Below are 20,746 nucleotides of genomic sequence, written 5' to 3' on the forward strand. Positions count from 1 at the left end.
CCTGGAGCGCATGAGAGCCCAACTGAACACAGTAGTGGCATGATCTAAGCTAGTCCCAACTGTAATCTTATGCAATTTTTTACCTGGGAATAAGTTCCATTGCAGGGGGAAATGACACAAGTAAAAATGGCTAGAACCAAGTACTTTACAAAAAATATAAAGAACAAATGGGAACTGCACTGATGTCAGCAAGGGAGAGAGCAATTCTATTTCTCCTCTAAGGATTTTGTCATCAAGCTTCTAGGGACAGCTTGCACTTTGTGCCCCCACTATGATAACCAAAACCTGAACTGACATCAACAATAGGTCTTCTTCAATATCAGCCTTGACAAGGCAAGCATTCACCATTTGGTGGACATGTGAAAATGCAGAGGCTACAAAAAAGAATGAAAATGGTTATAAAAGCATGTTGACAGCCTCCTCTGATTGTTTTTAACCTTACTGAAATTACACACACCAGGGTCATAAAAATGACAAAAAGTTTTATTGACTGATGAAAAACTAGATGTAGTATTAGCACAAACAAGGTTTGAGTGTCACTGTAATATTAGTTTCCAGCTTCTCTTCTTTACACTAGAAGTGCAATAGATTGAATATTCAGATTGTTAGTTAATTAAACTTTACTCCCAACCCCCAAAAACTGCATAGTTAAGCAGTAGTACAAATATACATGTCTGCAAAACCCCTGAATATAAAGATATTATTATTTTTGCTTTAAATTTGGTACAAGTGTGATCACCTGCACTGGTCAGACTCTGAATTTCTTTTCCCTTTTCTTCCACCCTGCAAAAGAGAAGTAAAAAGAAAAACAAACCTGTTATGAAAGATTTACGTATAAACAGAAAAAAATTACCAGAGTTTTTCCCCATAAGCCAGGCTTTTGCAGAATGCACCTTTATATTGCTAGTATCTCCCAGAAAAGCCCACTGCAAAGGAATAGAAGCCACTCCTTGAAAGAATTGATAGATTCTCTTATTTTCCACAGGGATTTTGGACAAAGCAGAAGCAAGGCGGGCTTTTGTAGGAAGGAAAAAGGAAAGGAATCACCCCATCTTTGCTCTGCTTGAAATTCTCTTCCTGCAAGTTTTTTTTTTGGGGGGTGGGGGGAAGCAGGGACACACACCAGATGGAGGAGGAGATCACTACTAGTAAGTAAGTGAGTGAACCTGTGGAACCCTGAGCATGATGCTGGGAAACACACTTAATTTGTTCTCTAGTTCTTTGGTGGTATCCAACTTATATCCCTCTGCCAACTGAACAGGAAGGGGCATTTTTTGGTGATTCCCCTGCCTTCCTGTCTTCCCCACATCTGCTCTGGAGGATTGGGGGACCATCCAAAGGCAGATGTTTTAAAGATGTTTTAATGTTTTAAAGATGTTTTAATCATGTATGGTATGTTTTAAAGTAATTTTTAATGTGTATTTTATATTATGTTTTTATACTGTTTGTTTTATACTTTGAATGGTTTTAGTTTTTGTGAACCGCCCAGGGAGCTTCAGCTGTTGGGCAGTATAAAAATGCAAATAATAATAATAATAATAATAATAATAATAAGAAGAAGAAGAAGAAGAAGAAGAAGAAGAAGAAGGGGGAAGTGGGAATTGCCAAAAATTGCAGATACTGGCTCAGTTCAGACAGTTAGAAAAATAATCCGTATAGCTATGAGATGCAAAGCCAAAAGCCATCCAAGTAAGTTCTAAACAACATTCTCACAGTCGACCTAGAGGAAATATTTATAGACTGCCTTAAAAGCGTATATAAGCCTTCATGTTCTCCAGAACTCTTCATCTGGTTAGGTGGTTTAAGAGGCAAGGGATGGAGGAAAGAAACAGAAAAGTTCAAAACTTGGGCCAGACCTTATGGCCATGAAGTGTGCAGTATAAACTCAGTTCCAAAATGGTGATTGCAGACTGAATGAGCTACTGGTAAGAGGTACAGATAACATAGCATTCTGGGGGGAAACTCAAGACTGTTTCTTGCCTTGGCTGAAACACAAAGGTCCCTGAGTGGGCAGAGAGCAGAAATAAAAAGATCAACAGATCCTAAGGAACTTCATGGAAGTAAAATTTCACCTGATTTTGGGAGATTCCCACTACCCCAAGCAACTCCCATACTCCAACCCATGCTGTTTAGTACAGTGGCCTAAACGTGGCCTAAACTGGTGGGATATGATCCAAAAGTGGGTCGCAAGATGCAGCAGAGCCATCTGGACCAGTTGAAGACAACTGTCTTAGGAGAAGGGCCTAACCCTTCAGTGAGGCTTTTCAGGGGAGTGGAAAGGGGAAATTTTCCTTCTGTTAATCACTTATCCTAGAATTTAAGCCAATATTTTTTACTTAATTATCTTACATTACCTGATATTTTGTTAACTCTGCTTGCAGTAATTTCACTTTAGATCTTTCTTGTTCCAATGCAGCATGAAGACTAGTAACCTAAAAAAAAAAAGAAAAAGAAAAAAAGCTCAAATCTTAAATAGAAGTGACATTTTAAAGAGAATGAAGTTACATGTCACATTACAGCATTAATGAAAAATATATTCGACATGTGTTGTTTTTGCATATTAGATTAGTCTCAAAAACACTGGTTAGTGAGATAACTGTTCATGAAAGTGATGTGATGCTGCTGTCACACATAGTACAGGTTATCATAATATTTTGACAATTATTGGAAAAAGATGAGGTACCTGCTGCAAAGAGAAGTAAATTTTAGCTAGATTTCCTTCTAAAAGGATTCAATGGCTGTGTATGGCAAATGCTGTTCTCAGAAAACTGAAGTATTAGAAAAGAACTGGGTCCTGCAGAATGTTTCTAAAGAGAATCAGCTGTTGTTTTCTAAATATTTTTGATAATTTCAGATACAGATTTAATACTAACCATTGCTCACATATAACAATAATCCTAAACATTTTGCTAAATACAAGAAATAGAAGACATCTAATAGAGAAAGATATGAGATTTTAGCTATGGAAGATTGTTGAGCAGAAGTTAAATGGTATTCAGAAACTGCACATAAAAACTGAAGATGAAAATCAGCTGGTTAGATGAGTCTAAGGGTGTGTTCAGATGTTCACGGTAAGAAAAGAAGCCATTGTGGCTTCTTCCCCTGCCCCTGCCATTCACATAATCTCCCGTGATGCAGCATAGGTTGGCGTATTCTCCAAATCCAGCACATGGCATGGGTGGCTTTGTACCCACCCTATAACCTCTACTGCACAATGTGGGTTGTAGGATGGGTACAAAGCCAACCTGCACTGCATTATGGGGATTATGCAAATAGCAGTCATACATGCAACGTGAGTGGGGCCAGAGGGGAAAGCCATGATGGCTTCTTCTGCCTATGCAATCATCCGAACCCAGTCTAAATGCCCAGTTAGCAAAACATTTTGTCTCCAAGAACATCAACCAGATGCACCTGTGAAATTCAAAAGAGGAATACAACAATGTCAACCCTTGTATTGAGATAGAAAGAGAGAGCGAGAGAAAGAGTTTCTCTAAGCGTCACCAGTTTGCCTTCTGTGAAATTGGTATTTTGTTGTGCATTTGTAGGAGAAAATATATGATTCGGCATTTGTGGTACACACACTACCTCTGCCTTGTACTCAGTTTTTTCCCCGTAAATTTACCTATCTCTGAGCCTCATCAATTTGCCTTCTCTGAAGTGGGTATCGGAGCAGAAAACAGGGTTCAAAAGAATGGTCTTGTTTTGGAGCTGAGCCCCCCTTTATGCCTTATATTTGGATTCCTTGATGAATTATTTTTTCTTTTTTGCCTTAGCAGTCTGCCTTCTGGGAAATGGGTAGTTTGTGACTGGCCACACCCACAACGGCAGCCATTTTGTGAGAGCACCCACAACACTCATAAAATTCTAAATCTGCTAGGTAGCCTATTGTATATCACCTTGAGCACTCATTGAGTGGAGGGACAATCTAAAAATATTCTAAATAAATAAAAAGTCTGGAGACTACTGGTATACTTGCTTGCTTAGAACTCAAAGGCATTGTTTTACAATGATTCCAATTCTTTCTGACAGGTAGGCCCCAAAAGGTGCTGCTGGGGACTTTTGCTCAGGTCCATCTAGTTCCCCATGCTATTTAACATCTACATGAAACTGGAAATGATTTTTAGTGTTACTGCTTCTATTTTGCCAATTATGAGTGTTTTTAGGACTGATGGACCCCACAGATGAAAAGGTAGGGTAAAAAGATTTTAATTAAAACAAAATAAAACAAGCAATTTGCCTTTATACACAATGGGTTGGATTCTAAGGGCTGCTAATATGAACGCAAGAACTTTCTGCTAGTATAAAAGGGGGCAATTTCCATGGATTTATCTCCTCCAGTTGCAGGATCCCACACCACATTCCATCCCATATTCTTGAGGACCCCCTGGATCTCAAGAGCTGCTTTTGAGTGGCTGCAGAGGAAGGAGGCAATGGGAAAGCCCTGCTTCCTTTAAAAAAATCACTCACAGTTCTTCCAATGTGTTTATTCTGACTTTTTGATCCCAAACCATTGTTTTTAAAGTTACAGAACTCTTTACCTGTAAAGTCAGCTCGTTCTTAATACTCTGAGATTCATCAACCTGAAGTAGTATTTCGGCTTTATCTTTCACTAGAATGTTAAAACAAAGAAAAGATTAGCCTAACTATACCTTAAAAATGGGTTGGGGAATTTATCAACCCCTTGGCAGGCCACAATACATGGTTGGTGGACTGCATTCAGCTTGAGGGGACACAGTATGTATAGGCCTGATATAAAGTAAAGGCAAAACAAACGAATTTTGTCTTAATATTTCCCAAACTGCTTGTAGATGGATTTAATGAATGTAGCAGGTTTTAAAAGAATCTTAATATTTAAAAAGACACAAAATAGTACTTACTTTCACCTTCCTGTAGCATTTTCAACAGCTGTGCATTTCGTGCTTTTACTTCCTTATACTTTGCCTAAATATTGTTTTAAATCCAATAAATACAATGGTGTATATTTAGCCAACTTTATTTCAACATTGTGCACAACAGTCCTATTCATGTCTACTAGAAGTAAGTCCCACTGGGTTCTGTGGGTCTTACTTCCTAGTAATTGTGTTTAGTAACACAGCCTAAATCTAATCTATGGGAGAAAATTAAAACATAGTATAATACTGGCCCTCTCTTATCAATAGAGACAAAATATAATTATTAGTGGAATAACTTTGGGAAACTGTGTTTTGAAAAATCCAACATAAAGCATCTTTTCAACTTAAGTTTTAGTTCGAATTAATAGTGTATGTACTACTTAAAGAAACTAATTACATACCTCCCACTGAGTGATTACACTCTTCAACTGCTGGATTTCTGCATCTTTCTTTTCAAGTTCCAGTTTTAGTCTCTCTATTCTTCCATCTTTCAGGAAAAAATCCTTCAGATTTGAAAATAAATAAATAAATAAATAAATATGTAAATTAAGAATGTTTGTCTCACATACAGTTGAATAATTAAGAAATATGAACTACTGATAGCTCAAAATCTTTTCAAATGTAAAAATATACATAGGGACACTTGAAACTGCTGGCTATCTAAACATTTTGTACTTCAGAACCACAACAGAAATGTGTTATGACATATTGGCCATGTTCACAATGAATGATATGCCTGCGTCCACTATCATGCAGTCTGCTCACTCTCACTTTCTGCCCACCCCCACTAGTACGACTGCTAAAGAAACCAGGAATTAGGGGTTTTTAAGCATGACATTTTAACTAGGGATTTTGACTTAACCAAACCCTGGTTTGCAATCCTGGCTTGTAAATCCCTGGTTCAGTTAACACCCTAAACAAATCATTCGGTGGAAACTGGAACATCAACATTCAGATCTTTCATTATTCAAGAAAAAATTCTCATTAAGCTGTTACAGTTCATAAATAATTAGTCCAAGACATAATTTGTTGTAATTTGTAGTAAGCTGTCCCTGAAACAGCTTCAAAAAGTAACCTGTTTTCATGGTATGTGAACAGGGACACAGAAATCACAGTGCACACAAGCAAGCTGGCCATAGAGTTTAAGACCAAACAGAAAAGTGCAAAAGAACTCTGCAGATCACATAGCATTGTACACCATTTCTATCTGTGGACTCTTTAACTTTTGTGAAATGACAAACTAGCTATTACCTTGCCTTATTATTTAATGCATTTTAGTGTGCTCTTCAGCTAAAGAGGTTCCCAGAGTGGCTTACATATAGTCAATGCAAATAGGGCAGTCCCTGCCCGCAGATACAACACAAAAGAAAAAGGGATGAGGAAGGAAGAAGAAAAACAAGCAAACTGATCCACAATACTTAAAAGTTACATAGTTCCCTTGCAAGACACTTCTCAGATTAAGACATTGTTGCTACCCAATATTATCTCCTCTAATTCAGCTGCATACTTCAAGTTAATCAGATAAAATATGCATTTAAAAACTTCTACTTAACATACCTGTGTGTGGTCATGAGATGTACTGTTATCCGTTCCATTGTCTGTAATATGCTCTCTTCTTTTTTCTCTAATAAGTATTTTATGCACATCATCTTCCAGTCTATTGAAGAACTCATCATCACGTAAGGGAATATGTGAGGAGCTTGATTCCTATTAAGAAACTATTATTAATCTCCAGAAAAGCAATTCAAAAGCTAAATAATTGTTCTATGGACTGTGTATGAAATTTAAAGCAGAAATATTTCTTCATAATGAGATGTTTCCATCCCTTGATCAAATCTAAATAAGAAACACCACCTTCCCTACAATTGGCTATGATAAATACATGAATCAGAAAGCTGTTATTTGTACTTGAACAAAATGCTAAATCACAGTTTAGTGTTACACAAACAAGTCATAGCAAGACTCACTCATGCATTTCCCCCAGCCCCACGTACACAACAGGAGCTGGGAGGAGACTGGAAGCCTCCACATTTTTGATTAACCAAGTTAATTGGGGGTTTTTCTAAACACTGAACTGTGATTAATCTTAACTAAGATCTGTTAAAACAAATCAGCTTCAGAACCGATGGCCAAGTTGGCTTGTTTGGCATAAACCAAAGTTAAGATTAAACGCAGTCTTGTTGGATTTAGACAACACAGTTAATTGAAAACAGAAGGAAAAGCTTTTGAACTCCGTATGGCTGCACTGGAGGAGGGTGTGAATGAGTGAGCCTGGGAGACGTAACAGTGTACTATAAGTATTATGTCCAAGCCAGCACTTGGTGTCCAAACCAGCCCCTACTTTCATAATGATTAGGTGTAATTAATGGTTTGATACTTTGATTTTACAGTACGATAAAACAGAAAATGTGACTATCCGTTGCAGAGTCAGCCAGGTGACACTCTCTGTCTTGCTACAATGATTCATCATCTGCCCTCTCAGCACAGCAAGCCTAGAAGTTGTTACCTTAGCAATGTGCCTACAACCATTCAGAGTGAGGACACTGCAAAAGCTTAGTGCCCTCAGCGATGTCATCACATAGTCAACTTTGACTGGCTATGTAGTGCTGTGACCATCACATTCCCTGTATGGGCCCTGATTACCTTGGATCATTCAGAAAGAAGCCCCAAAAGAAAGGAAAAAGAAATGGTAGCTGAACCAAAAAAGAAAAAAAAATGAGCACACACAAGACAAAAGCCAAAGAAAGAGAGCTAACTGTATTTGTGAGGGACCATGTTGAAGAGCAGACTATTCTCCACGGAAATGTATACAGGAGGAAATTTAGTGCAGCCATAGTAAATATTCATAGAAAGTTAATTCTTTTTAAAAAAACTTATGTTGCTGTCATTTTATAATTTAATAGCACAAATCAATTGTTTCCAATACAGTTAATAACATCTTGGGCTTTCTGCAATTCATGCCTCTCTAAGTTATCCCAACAGAACCACATGTATGCATTCATGTAATTTATCTAGAACAGAGTATAGTATTCAACAATACTTGCCTCAAAAGTTTATTTGCTCAACAACAATTTAAGTAACCATTTTGAAATAAAAGGTAAGCAATCTATTATATTAATTATGGATTTCTAAATTTGTGCATGGTGTGGTTTGTGAGTCACTTCGAGACTGCTTTTTGCAGTGGGAAGGGACGCATAAATTTAACAAGAAATAACGGCAGCAACCTCGATGGTGAGAATAACCATCTGTGATATCTAATCTAAAGAATTCCCTCATATTTATTGCTTAATCAGGCACTTACCTCCTGCTTTTTGGGAAGGTGATCTAAAACATGAAAATATAATTACAGATTAAATGTAATTGCTTAATTTGTGAAGAAAAATAATGCAACTGATAATGCCAGACTAGTTCAGTGCTATACAGTCTAGATTATAAAACACTATTGAACAAACCTAGCACTGCATGAGTTAGAATAGCCCTTAGTTCAATACAGCAAAGCCTTCAAGCAAACTTATACAGCTACCAGAACAGGGCATATTTATTTATTTATTACATTTCTATACCACCTGCCCTGTCTGAGTAAAGCCACCCCTAGAAACATCCCGTCAGGATGCATCCCTATAGCCTCCTGAAGAAAAGGTCTGTCGACTCCACTCCACTGAGAGGGGGGTGTCCCACACTGAGGAGGGGGAGAGAGCAGACATATAACACAGTCTCTAGGCCTACTACTGATCTCTGCTGGCTTTAGACTGCATGGAGGAAGGGGTGCAATGGTAGAGCACCTGCTTTGCATACCGAAGTTCCCAGGTTCAATCCATGGCATCTCCAGGTAGGGCTGGAAAAACTCCTGCCTGAAATCCTGGAGAGCCTTTGCTGCCTGTCAGTGTGACAATACTGGATTAGAAGGATCAATGGTCTGACTCGGTATAAAGCAGTTTCTTATGTTCTATGACAGCAAAGTTATGTGTTGGTTAGGGAAGTCTGCCTCTAGTGGCTGAAGATATCACTACAGGTTTCAAACACATGGATACATTTAACTAATTAAAATTAATTAATGCATTTAATTAATATTCTCAAGATGCACATCCCTAAAGTTCCCTTAACATGTATCCCAACTTTCATGATCTTAGCACTATGGCACTGATGGACAGGCAGACATTCTCTTTTATTATAAAAGATCCCCTAAGCTGAATGAAACTGATTTAAATGTTTTCTAATCTGGTTTTGGTCTGGATTTATAACAGAAACTGCCTTGATTGTCCTGGTAGTTAACCTCTGCTGGGGGACAGATGTTCTAGAACTCGTATCAGGACAATCTGTCCTTTGCTACCTCTATCATAATTCACACTATTTATTTCAACACAGGCGAAGACTTGTGTTTCCCCAACCTGACAAATATTTACATTTTGTGACTCCTTTGAACAGATCTAATAGTTCACAGAAACATTTGAGTCAATGGTGTAGTGGTAAATTTTGAAATGCAGGTATTTGTCATGACAGTCCTCTATAGCCAAAGCCTCAATGAGAATTTAAAAAATCATGCAGTTATGTTGATCCATATCAACAAGCTAGTTCTAAGCAGTTCTCATTTCTACCAGGAGGAAGTCTTTTTGTAAAGGAAATGGATCCCAATTGGCCATTTAAAACCAAGCCACCCTCAAATACTTTGCATTACAAGAGGAACAATATACTGTTCCCAGGAAAATTTATTTCCCCCCAGCTACTGTGAAGATTGCAGCTAAGTTCAGAGGAAACGGAATTCTGAGGTGGGATGTAGCAGATGACAGTCTCTGGAAGCCCTGGCTCCACTACACCAGTTTAAGACAACAAAACACATACCTATGATGATGGAATCAGACTGAAAGTCTTTCAAAGACACAGTGAGAGGTTTGTCTTTTCCCTGCTGATTTTTTCTTTTTTCTTTTTTGTGTGCAGCCTTTGATGGAGGAGAAGCATTTTCAACATTTTCATATTCCTGTAAAGGAATGAAAATATATCTGTCTAACCTTACAGAAAAGGCGGGGAACCATTTTCAACCCCAAAGGCAAACTGCAAAATAGAAAAGTTCTCTGGGCCACATTCTGTCTATGGGTGGAGCCAGAGGCAGAGTGGGTGGGGCCAAATGTGATTACCATTTTAAGCCTGCTCAGAAGAAAGCAAAACAAGGCTTCTCCTTCTCCCTCCCAGTTTGAAGGAACAGGAGAGGCATTAGAAGTGGCAGAAATGCATTTGTTTGGAGCCCTCTTCATTGAAGAGCACATAATATTTCTGCCCTGTTACCTGTTGAAGCATGTTTAGGCTTCTGAGGGGGGTGGGGTGGAGAAGAGCTTTATGATCAGAAGCAGCTTAGTCATTCTTCCTGCTCTTTTGTTTCCCCAGCAGACAAGAATTGGGGGAGGGAGGGACCAGGTGAGAGGCAGACAGCCTATTTCAAATGATAGGAAAATTACCCTATTATGCCCCTGGAACCTCCCCATCTCCAAGAGGAACCACTGATCTTCTAGGACTGAGGTAGGAGAAGACAAAGGTCCTAGCTCCTCTACGATAGACCATCTAATCCATTTTTGCAGGCCTGGATGGATGGGTTCTCTATCCAAAACTGTAGAGGTGGGGGTCTGGCAAAATGGAGGACTTGTACCCCCTCTTTTAGTGCTTCACCCCACTTCCAAATGTCTCTGACCCATGTCCAAGTGCATTTTATGCTGGCTCAGCAAGTCGCACTACCAGCTTCAAGGCACTGTCTGGCTATTCCTTTCCATCACTGGGAACAGCAGCAGCCCGCTGAAGAATAGCAGCTTTTGCTGTGTGGAGTCTGCTTTCTCTTCCCTTCTACAGCCTGAGAGCTGAGCTTCCGCATGGCACCTGTGACTTTTTCCTCCTCTGAGGAGATAATAGTGCTAGAATGTTGGAATCCATGTGGAAGAGTGATGTGCTGTCAAGTGTCTTTTCCTTAAAGCACACATTACGTAGTAGAAAGCCCAACCCACCCTGGGAGTTGGGAGGTAGAAAGGAAAAGAAGTCTTTCAAAAACAAGGTCCTTTGCCTCAGCACTGGCAGGTTCAACCAGAAACAGGGTGGGTTTTCCCTCCTGCAAGTATAAGTAAATACACAAACCAGAAAGTGATAGCTTCATCCAAACCCAAGTTCCTGGTTTGTTGGTCCCAAACAACTCAGGATCACTAGCCAGGGACAAACCAAAGTTTGATATTGGCTTACATATCCTGGGTTAGGACACAACTGGAAGTCGTCACCTCTTGTTTTTTAACCACTTGCACTAGTGGGAGAAGCGAAAAGACTGTGTGCACCAGTATGCTGCTTATTCACAGTAAAGCAGAATTAGCCAGCAATCCTGATTTACCTTTATGTGTGAACGCAGCCTTGGTGTTATTCAGTTTAAATGAGATCTTAAACACTTAAGTCAGTTCCACTAAATTCTAAGTAAATGCATTTAGGATCAGGTTGTTTATATGAAATCATATATTTGCGATGAACCTTTGTTGATTAATCGATACAAGCATTGTCTAATCAGTTGTACTAAAACTGAAGGTCTTAGGTATTTTACTATGATAAAGATGGAGGGACAGTGTCTGGGGGGGGACAAAGGATTGTTTAGTTTCCTGCCCCCAGGCTCAGAGGCAGGAAACCGTGGAGACAACAGTGCCGACTACCTTTCTGCACAAAGAAAAAGGAGTGTGGAGGCGGGTAAAGGGGGTGTTGCTGGGGGTAGGGAGGAGACTGGGGTGACTGTGTTACATTGTTTCCTATGGCCGCCCCAGCCTCCTTCTCTTCCTCTCCAAGGTGCCCCTGCTAGATGGGCGAAATCACCTGTGCCGCAACCTATTTGGAGATCGGGTCGTGGGCATGGAAGAAGAGCATCCATCCCCTCAACCCAATCTCTAAATAGATCGCGACACCAGGGGGGGGGGGAGATTTCCTGTGGCGTAATGTTTATTGCCAAGCTGAGAGAAACTCCTGCCGTCCTTTCAGCAGCACCCTGCAGTGGGGAGTCCTTACTGAGTCTGTCCTGCTGCAGATTGCTTTAGCTGCAATGAAAGGAGGAAGGGGCGGATAGATTGTTTTTCCTCCGAGGAGTGATCCAGGCACCCTCTTTCTCCCTATGGCGATGGCTGCAGCGGTGACAGATGCACTACACTGTCACCCTAGCAACAAGCGGCAACACCTCACTGCAAAATGGATCCATCCACTGAGGCCATCGTCTTCTTCCTTCAGCGGATGGATCCATTCTCCAGGAAAGTGCGCTGCCGCTGCTTGTTGCTAGGACGACAGGTGTATCACATCTTTTTCCTCTCTCCCCACTCCGCCCCTCCCCTCCCCTCCCCATGGAATGGCTGTGCCCCAATATGGTAAGCAGGAAGCAGCACCACCATTCGGTGAAGAGGGCGGAGGGGGTGGAAGAGAGCGAACGGACCAGGTGAACTCCACCCCACATACAACTTTTACTATGATGCTTTAAAGTCCACACCACTCAGTCCATGGGGTGGAGTTCCCACCAAAGTGTTGTCCAAGTGTTACCCTTTCTTACATTGGAAAAATCGCAAACAATAAGAAAACATGCAACTACTACATATTTCCCGTAGGTTAACAAAGTATTTGATCCTGTAGGCGATCCAAGAAATGGAATAAACACTTTATTTTAATCATATTGAAAGCAGAAATACCTTTTTGTGTTCTTCATATTCCAGTTTGCTTAGAAGTAAAGCCTTTTCAAGATCTGCTTCAAACATTTCAGAAGTTAACTGAAGAAACAAAACAGAAAAGTAGATTTTGTAATGGGTAGCACCTTAAAAACTAACACATTTATTCTGGCATAAACCTTTGTGAACTATATGCCAGTTTATGCTAGGAAAAATGTGTTAGTCTTTCAAGTGCCACACAACTCTTTGTTGTTTTTGATGCAATCAACTAAGATGGCTACTCACTGGAAATTATTTAAACGCATACCCTTATCAGAAGATTATTTCTGAGGTGTGCTTTGGTGCAGGTGCAGTCAAGATTATTATCCACCTTCCTTGCACTGTACTGCAAAGTGAGGTGGTAAAAATAATCAAGATCTCTATAAAATGTTGAAGAGGGAATGACTAAAAATAACCAAGATGTTTTTAGGATGATTTAATAATGTCTACTATGTTTTCAATCAGTTGTATGTATTTTATACTTATTGTTATTCCCGCCTCGATACAAATGGAGAGGCGGGTAAGCAATAATAATAATAATAATAATAATAATAATAATACCCCAACCTGGTGCCCTTCTACAATGGACTAGATTGTAGGAGGACTACATTGTATTTTTAGACTAAACACCCAGCTTTCCTGACTATTGGCCATGTTGCCTAAGACTGATGCTACCTGAAGTCCAAAATATCTGGAAGACACCAGGTTGGGCAAAGCTGTCCTAAAGCAACAAAATGACTTTAGATCCGTAAAGAGTGTTTCCTTATTTTTCCATTTCCCCCAAAATTTCTGTTTCTTTTTTGGGGGGAAAACAGGTGCTTTTTTTCATGGCTTCAACATATCCAGAAATTTTACATCTCTACACTTGAAGTACTTGTAAACTTTTGGCTTTATAAGTAATATTTTGGCAAACTACAGTGTTGTATCCAATGGTGTCCTTCCACCACCAGAATAAACAATTCTGGTAGATTGAATCCCCCCCCCCTCTCCAAATCTCATCCCCACTCAGCCATGAAGCTTGCTGGGTGATTTAGGCCAGGCACTGACTCCCAGACTAACCTACCGGTATCTCGCGGGGTTGTTGTGATGCTAAAATGCCACCTTGGGCTCTTTGGAGTAAAGATGGAATAGTGGGGGGATGTATAGGGGTGCTGGGGAGACTTACATCTGCTTGTTAAGACTTCGATCCTGGTTGAAATTATCTTTATTGTTAACTGCTTATTGGTTTAACAATAAAATATTTACAAATAAAATATGCTGCCATACCACATATCTTGTCTAATTTTCAGAAGTTGTGACAATGTTTTCATTATGCATATCTTAAGTTAAATTTTGTTTTCCAAATTGATCATGCTGCCACTCTCCATGCCTACTTCCATCCAGAACTACAGAAGCCCTATACATGCCTGTTCAGAAGTAAGTCTCATTGACTTCAACTGAGCTTACTTCCAGATATGCAAGTATAAGAGTGTAGCCTTAGTATTTCTAGCTATAAAGCAGGAAGTGGGAGGGTGGAGAAGAAGGGGAATTCCCCCCCCCCAAAAAAAAAAACTGAAAGCAAGAGACAAAAGGGGGAGTTATCTTGGAAAGGAACCAAATTTGCTTGTATTTGTTGATTTTGTTCCTTTCTCTGTGCACATTTTGGTCTTTCATTCCTACTGCCTATTCCTAAACACCATGACTAGGGAGTAAGTCTCAATGAACTAAATGGAGTTCTTTCTGAGTAAATATGCTCAGGACTGATTTCAGTTATAGCCTAATGTGCAGTATTAAGTTTTACTATATGTAGCAGGGCATATTTCAGGTAAGCATGCATAGGTCTGAACCCTTAGGCTGCAATCCTATACCTACTTACATGGGAATATGCCCCAATGACAGGCCCAGCGCAAGACAGGTCGCCACCTGAAGCGCAGGGGACCTGCCGCACCCCCACGGGTCCCTCCCCTCTGCCCCCTCCTGCAATCCCCTCCCCCACAGCCTCCTCCACCTCCTCCCATGCGCGTCCAAGCAGCAGCAACCACTCAGTTGCCCAGGCACCTTGCCATGCCTCGCCTCGTGACCCTGTCCGCCACCAGGCAACTTATTTTTCAAAGTGTGGACATGCACACCTGCGTTACCAGCGCACTGCCTCTGTTAGGTCTTTCTGCCTCTAGGATCCACACAGTGCCTGCGCAGCTCCTGAGGGCAGAAAGACCTTACAGAGGCAGTGCGCTGGGATGGGGGAGGACGTGTCCTGTTAAGTAAGCCAGCTGGCTGGCAGGATTGGAAGTGGGAGGTGCTGCACCTACTTCCTTCCACTTAATGCCGAAGAACTGCATCAGCAAGGGCTGTTAACCCTTGCCTTGCTGTACTGAAGCTTGCCTTGCCCAAGACAACCAGGTGAGCCTCCCTGGCGGAGGCACGAAGAAACGGTGGCATGGATTCACCACTCTTTCCACTCCCTGCCACCTCATGCGGGAGCTTCCTCCCACTTCTGGCTCTTCCCAGTGAACTCAATTACTTACTTCTGAGTACATATTGCACTGTTATGTTGTGCAAACCAGGCCTGGATACCTGCATATCATAATGTATATAGAACTGGTACAGCTCTTACAATGAATAATCAAGCATGCCTACTGTAAGATTTAGAATTCAAAGGAAAACTATTGGATAAAGTACCTGTTCATCTCTTTGTCTCCACTCTTGCCAGTTCTCTTCCTGAGAGTCTTTCCGTGCTGAATTATTTAATGCTTGCTCCTGCTGAGACAAGCAAGCTCCATGGGATGTTTTCTGAGGAATCTTTTTAAAAGCGAGATTTCTGAGCTATAAAAAACAATCATGAAAAGAAATTAGTGATAAGATATAAAACACTGTGACATACTGAAACCATTGTATAGGTTCTTTTTAAATGGACTTATATTATTCTGATGATTTGTTTTATTTAAAAAATGAGGATATAATATTTTTGGTCTAAAGTAGCTAGATTATTTATTTAAATAATTTATATGTCAACTTCTGGGGTCAAACCTTCTCCAGGTGGCTTCTAATATATAACTTCACAATATAGAATCATTATAAGTGTATAACCATAAAACATCATAAAAATTCCATTGAATAAAAAAAAAAGCAAGAGTCAACAATAATACTAATCACAAACAGCTTTCAGCCCAACATTCAGTAAATACACATTAGTTGCCCTGTGACTGCAGAAGTAAGGGAAAAGACACTCTGGGTTCTGCTGCAAGCCGGAGGAATAAGCCCCTCTGGGTGGTTGCTCCACTTCTATATAAACAAAAATACCAGCAAGGGAAGATCAGCCTCTCCCCAATTGTACAAATGTCACTTTACAACTCACTGATTATTCTGGTATTGACAAACTGATCTTCCCCCTCTACTTTTTCCCTTGTCTCGTCTTTTATATTAGCAAGCCCAAGGTCTCACTTTTATGTGTCTTGTCTTTTGTGTTAGTATGGCCTGTGACTCATTTTCATTTATGTACTGTGTCTGCCACCAGCATTTACAGATCTTTTGATGTATTTTAAGGAGTTTTGTGAGCAAGGTTTGCACCCTGTCCTAACAATGTCCCTTCCAATGCCTGCTAGAATCCTTAACATCTCAAATATAGTTGTTTATTGCATCTTTCATTGTTTGGCTTTTCTCCTGTATGCATATGAATATATGGCACAACGTATGATTGAAACATAACCGACAACTTCACCTCATTTGCTTCACTCTGTTGCTGCTCCTTCTTTTTCCTCCTCTTTTCTTTTTTCTTCTCATTTGTGGTTGACTTGCTGCCTGACGTTTGGGACTTTCCACCACTCCGACCACTTCTTCCCTTTCCAGATTCTGAATCGGATCCACTACCACTATCAACTTGCAAAAGAGCAAATCTAGATGCTGTAGTAGGAACTGAACTAATTACTGCAGAGGCCATTTTAATGTTGGAGGTGTCTGGAAACAGACCTGTGATTCAAAGTTTTCCTAGAAAAACATAAAAGAAAGTAAGGCTAGGGCTGAGAGAATCCTCTATTTTGCTATAAGAGTACTGGTACATTACAATTACACCTGTTTTGACCTGCTACAGAAGGTTTATATAATTTGACCCAAAGACTTCATGAACAAAGCTGCCACATTTTAAATATTACTTTGCCTGTAACATATAAGATCAGCTTTGATAGATTTTCAGTCTGGGCAGTTGTGTAGGCAAGAAGTAACACATTCTGGAAAGTTCTAGGTGCATTACACTTTGAGGCTACTACAAATGTTCCCCAAATCAACAAGTCCAGAAGTAGTCCCCTTGTTTTGGAAACTACCCTAGGGAACGTACTCAAAAGACAAAGGAGGGATTTCTATAAGAAAATCGAAATGCATAAGTAATGGGGAGCTTTAATTATTTTTATTTGCTGTTTTTATTACAGTTCTTGCAGTAGCCTTGGCTGTATTTGCCATAGATAGGAGGCGTCTAAATTAAAGAATTATGATAAAATTAATACACAAGTAAGTGCTTAGCAACTACAGTTCTTCCGCTCTGAACATGCTGCTCATTAGACTTTTGAAGGGAATGATCAATCCTATGGCCTCTAGACAGCATTCTTCTGACCACAGAGGGGGAATTGAAACTCCAAACCCCCTCCCCTTCACAGTCAGCTGCTCTCTGAGGTTGGAAACTCAACTTCGGAGAAAGGGGCATTTCGGGATGAGGGGAGACTGGAGAGCCCACGATACAAGTTATCCTGAGGCTTCTCCAGCCACCTCCCCTCCCCCTCTGAAGTACCCCAGCTAAATGGGCAAAAAAAACCATGTAGCAAAAAATGTAGGGTGGGAGGACAGGGGGGTGAAGAGTGGCAAAGGCAATGGATTGCAAAGGCATTGGATGATCATAAGCTTCTGAATTAGGTGCCCTAATATGATAGAAATATCATTAATAGAAACAATTACCAAGAGAACAGCTTTTGTTTTCTTAGGAACTGTAAAAGGGAAACCCATTGGTCATTTGAAAACACTGACACACATAAGAATGCAGTCTTCATAGTCAGATTAACAAGGCTATTATACTAAAGTGTCATGAGCTTTTAAGGACTATGATTAGGAATCTGTGGAAGTACTCTCATCATCACAGAAACATATTTTAAAAAACAAAGCTTGTATTATTTCACTGAAGTTTAACTACAGAACAGTCTCATGTGGAATGCTTATAATGCAAGTTGCTGCACCACTGAGAGTGATGGCAACTCCAAGGTTGAAAGAGGATCTCGTAGATCTTTTCTATGAAGAAGTGGATGAACATGAAACATCTTCCCTACTTTTTGAAGAATTCAATAACAAGTATTTATGCCTTTCACACACTTCCCAGACTGATACAGGTGGGATGAGATATTCCTCCATATTATAAGAGGAAAGTGTTTCATTTTTCAGATGCACGAAGGCCCAAATGCTACCATCTAAAAGACTACTATGGACCAAAGTCTGCAGCACAAGTATCACATGTAAGTATGTTTTCTAAAAATGAATATAAAAAGAGCCATTCTGGATCAGACCAGAGGTCAATCTAGTCCAGCATTCTGTTCACACAATGGCCAACCATGTCAATGGGAAACCGACAAGCAGGACATGAGTGCAACAGTACCCTCCCACCCACATTCCCCAGCTACTGGTGTGCAAAGCTTTATGGCTTCTGCTTCTGGAGGCAGCACACAGCGATCAGGACTACTAGCCATTGATAGCCTTCACCTCCAGGAATTTATCTAAGCCCCTAATGCATGGTAGTGAAATGAGGTATTATTTTTTGTTTTCTGGAATCTCCATAAAGGAGACTCAAATATCTTTCATTTTTGCTTTAAGACATGTATTTAAGACAAACAATGCTTACTTTAAAAAAAGAAAAAGAATAAGGAATAAATGTTTATCTTCTGTGATACTATAACTTATCTTCAGGAAAATATTGTAGTTGGACTAAAACACAATATCAAAAGAGTAAACATATGAAAGTAAGCATTATTTTAATTGTATATAAGTGTAACATACCAATATGCATATTTAAATTATGAAAACAAACTCATTCTATAGCACATTTCTGGTACACTGTTTACAATTCCCATTTATATTTTGATAAAGGAATAAAAGCTTCTTTAAATTGTTTCATAACACAAAGTGATGGGAAATCACTCTATTACTCAAATAAGCCACTGAAGAACCGAAGCTTTTTTTTTTTTTAATCTGCTTAAATAGCTGTCATTTTTGTCAGCTTTGTTAACAAAAGTACATACTGATACCAGTAACTGTGCAGATTTTTATCATTTACTAACAGGAGAACCTTTACAACCTAGCCAAACTAACTACTTTGAAGTTCTGCTGGAGGGGAACGTACACCTAACTCCCCACTTAACGACATCGACATCATCATCACAATGCTAAAAGCTAACATGACACCAAAGATTGCTCTACTGGCAGCAAATAGATCAAGCGGGGCCTTTTCCTTATTTGAGCAGCATGGCTCCCAGGATGTCACTTGAGCCCCAAGATAGTTTGTTGTTATTTCTGCTGCTGTATCTTTAAAGAAAAGCAAACGCACGGCTTGCCTACCCCGGAGCGGTTCGTGTATTACGGCTGAAGTCTTAATTAAGCCTAGGCTAGGAAAGGCGAGGATGCGGCACCTGCGGCCACGCAGCAAGCTTACGAGCTAACGCGGCCGCCTTGCTCCAGGGCATTGCTAGGAGCGCAACGAGGCCGAAGGCCAGCGCGCGAACGCGCATTTTGCTCACCACCCGCTTGTCTCCCCTCCGCGCCCTCCCCCCGCCGAAGCTGCGCCAACCCCCAACATTTCGCGCCCCCGCATTCCTTTCTCTTTAGTTCACGAGGAAAGGGAAGGAAAAGGGCAGCGGATATGGGATGCGGGGGAAGGGGGGGGGAGAAACAAGGGGCCTCACCGCCTTTCCGAGTCGCTCCCAGGTGGGTAGAGGAGAGGACGACGGCTGCGGCCTCAGGGGGCGGCTACCGAGTGGCAGCTGCCGGCGTCCAGTAAACGGTTCGGGACGTTGCGGGCGTAAAGGAGCTCGCGCGGCGACGGCAGCACGCAGTCGACGGGAGGCGGGGAGGAAATGAGGCGCGAGAGCTCCGGAGACGAGCGCGCTCGCCCGCGGAGTTTGTTTATGTCTTGGGTCGCTTCGCTGTAACAGGACCAGGGAGGAACGGAACGAGGGAGGGCAGGCGAGGCATGCGCAACACAGCGGGTTTGTGACGTAGCGGGCGAGACCTCTCCCGCGGGCGCACGGCCGAGGCGAGGCAGGGTTTCACGTCCGACGTGGACGCAGACGGCCCGCCCGAATTCCTCTGTTCACACGAATGCTTATAAAGAAACCACTTGGTCGCGCTGGAAAAGCTGAAGGTGGTGAACCGGGGCAATTCGGAGGCAGCGTCTTGTTCTTTCTTTCTTTCACCTACCTTGGGAAACTCCTCGGGCGTTCAAGGACACCTGGTGCCAAACGCTTCGCCACTTTTCTACTTGCTCAGCTCTTTCTGGTTGCCCCTTTTGGACTTTTAAATATGCCCGTTGTGCTGCTGGTCTTATAGGGAGTCCCCACCCACCCCACCATGCGTCACTGATTGCAATTTTGCTGCTGTTCAAAGAGTGGAAGAAATAGCCGGCGACGAATGACTTGGAGCTCTACACTGTATCGGCTTTATTATGGTATTTGGGAGGCGAGCGTTATCAAAATACTTTACATTTTGATATTTTTCTCTTTAAACCTGAAGCTCAGTAATATAAATAGGAATAATAATGCCAAACAGTTAATAGAAGGGGGCGAGGAAGCATTGGCAAGTGGCCCTATGCCAGGAGCCATACCTAGGTTGAGGTGGGCTTGACATCCTCTTGGTGGTGGCATCAAATTAGGACATACTCTGTCCTACAAAACCTGATGGCACCACACTTCTAGTTGTTAAAAAAGAGCAAAAGAGTTTTCTGTTTTGGCATACATTTGTGCTGTTAATGTTAGCAATTGTTCATGTTATCTTAATGTATTTTATACAACATTTTTGGTGTTAGCTGCATTGTAGAAAGGCAATATACAAGTTATGTTAAATAAAGTCGCTTCAGACAAACTCTAGCCTCCTTTACAGCTGGGAAAATCTGACTTACCTAAAGCAACCTTGTTTTATGGGATTTATTTTAAACATTGC

At 41.0% G+C, this 20,746-nt stretch overlaps 1 protein-coding gene across 1 annotated transcript; it reads right to left on the reverse strand.

Annotated features, from left to right (window-relative positions):
• Window positions 1–462: 462 nt before the first annotated feature.
• GKAP1 (G kinase anchoring protein 1) lies at window positions 463–19,693 on the reverse strand. Its single transcript, XM_063129390.1, has 12 exons — window positions 19,495–19,693; window positions 16,284–16,549; window positions 15,245–15,388; window positions 12,572–12,649; window positions 9,732–9,867; window positions 8,194–8,216; window positions 6,450–6,599; window positions 5,294–5,395; window positions 4,878–4,941; window positions 4,539–4,609; window positions 2,355–2,432; window positions 463–783 (listed from the first exon to the last, which is right to left on the reverse strand). The coding sequence occupies exons 2-12, from the start codon at window positions 16,500–16,502 to the stop codon at window positions 736–738; spliced, it is 1,113 nt and encodes a 370-aa protein (XP_062985460.1). The 5' UTR covers window positions 16,503–16,549; window positions 19,495–19,693; the 3' UTR covers window positions 463–735.
• Window positions 19,694–20,746: the final 1,053 nt, after the last annotated feature.

The sequence above is a fragment of the Elgaria multicarinata genome, chromosome 6 (genome assembly GCF_023053635.1).
Source record: "Elgaria multicarinata webbii isolate HBS135686 ecotype San Diego chromosome 6, rElgMul1.1.pri, whole genome shotgun sequence".
In the NCBI taxonomy this organism is placed as follows: Eukaryota; Metazoa; Chordata; class Lepidosauria; order Squamata; family Anguidae; genus Elgaria; species Elgaria multicarinata.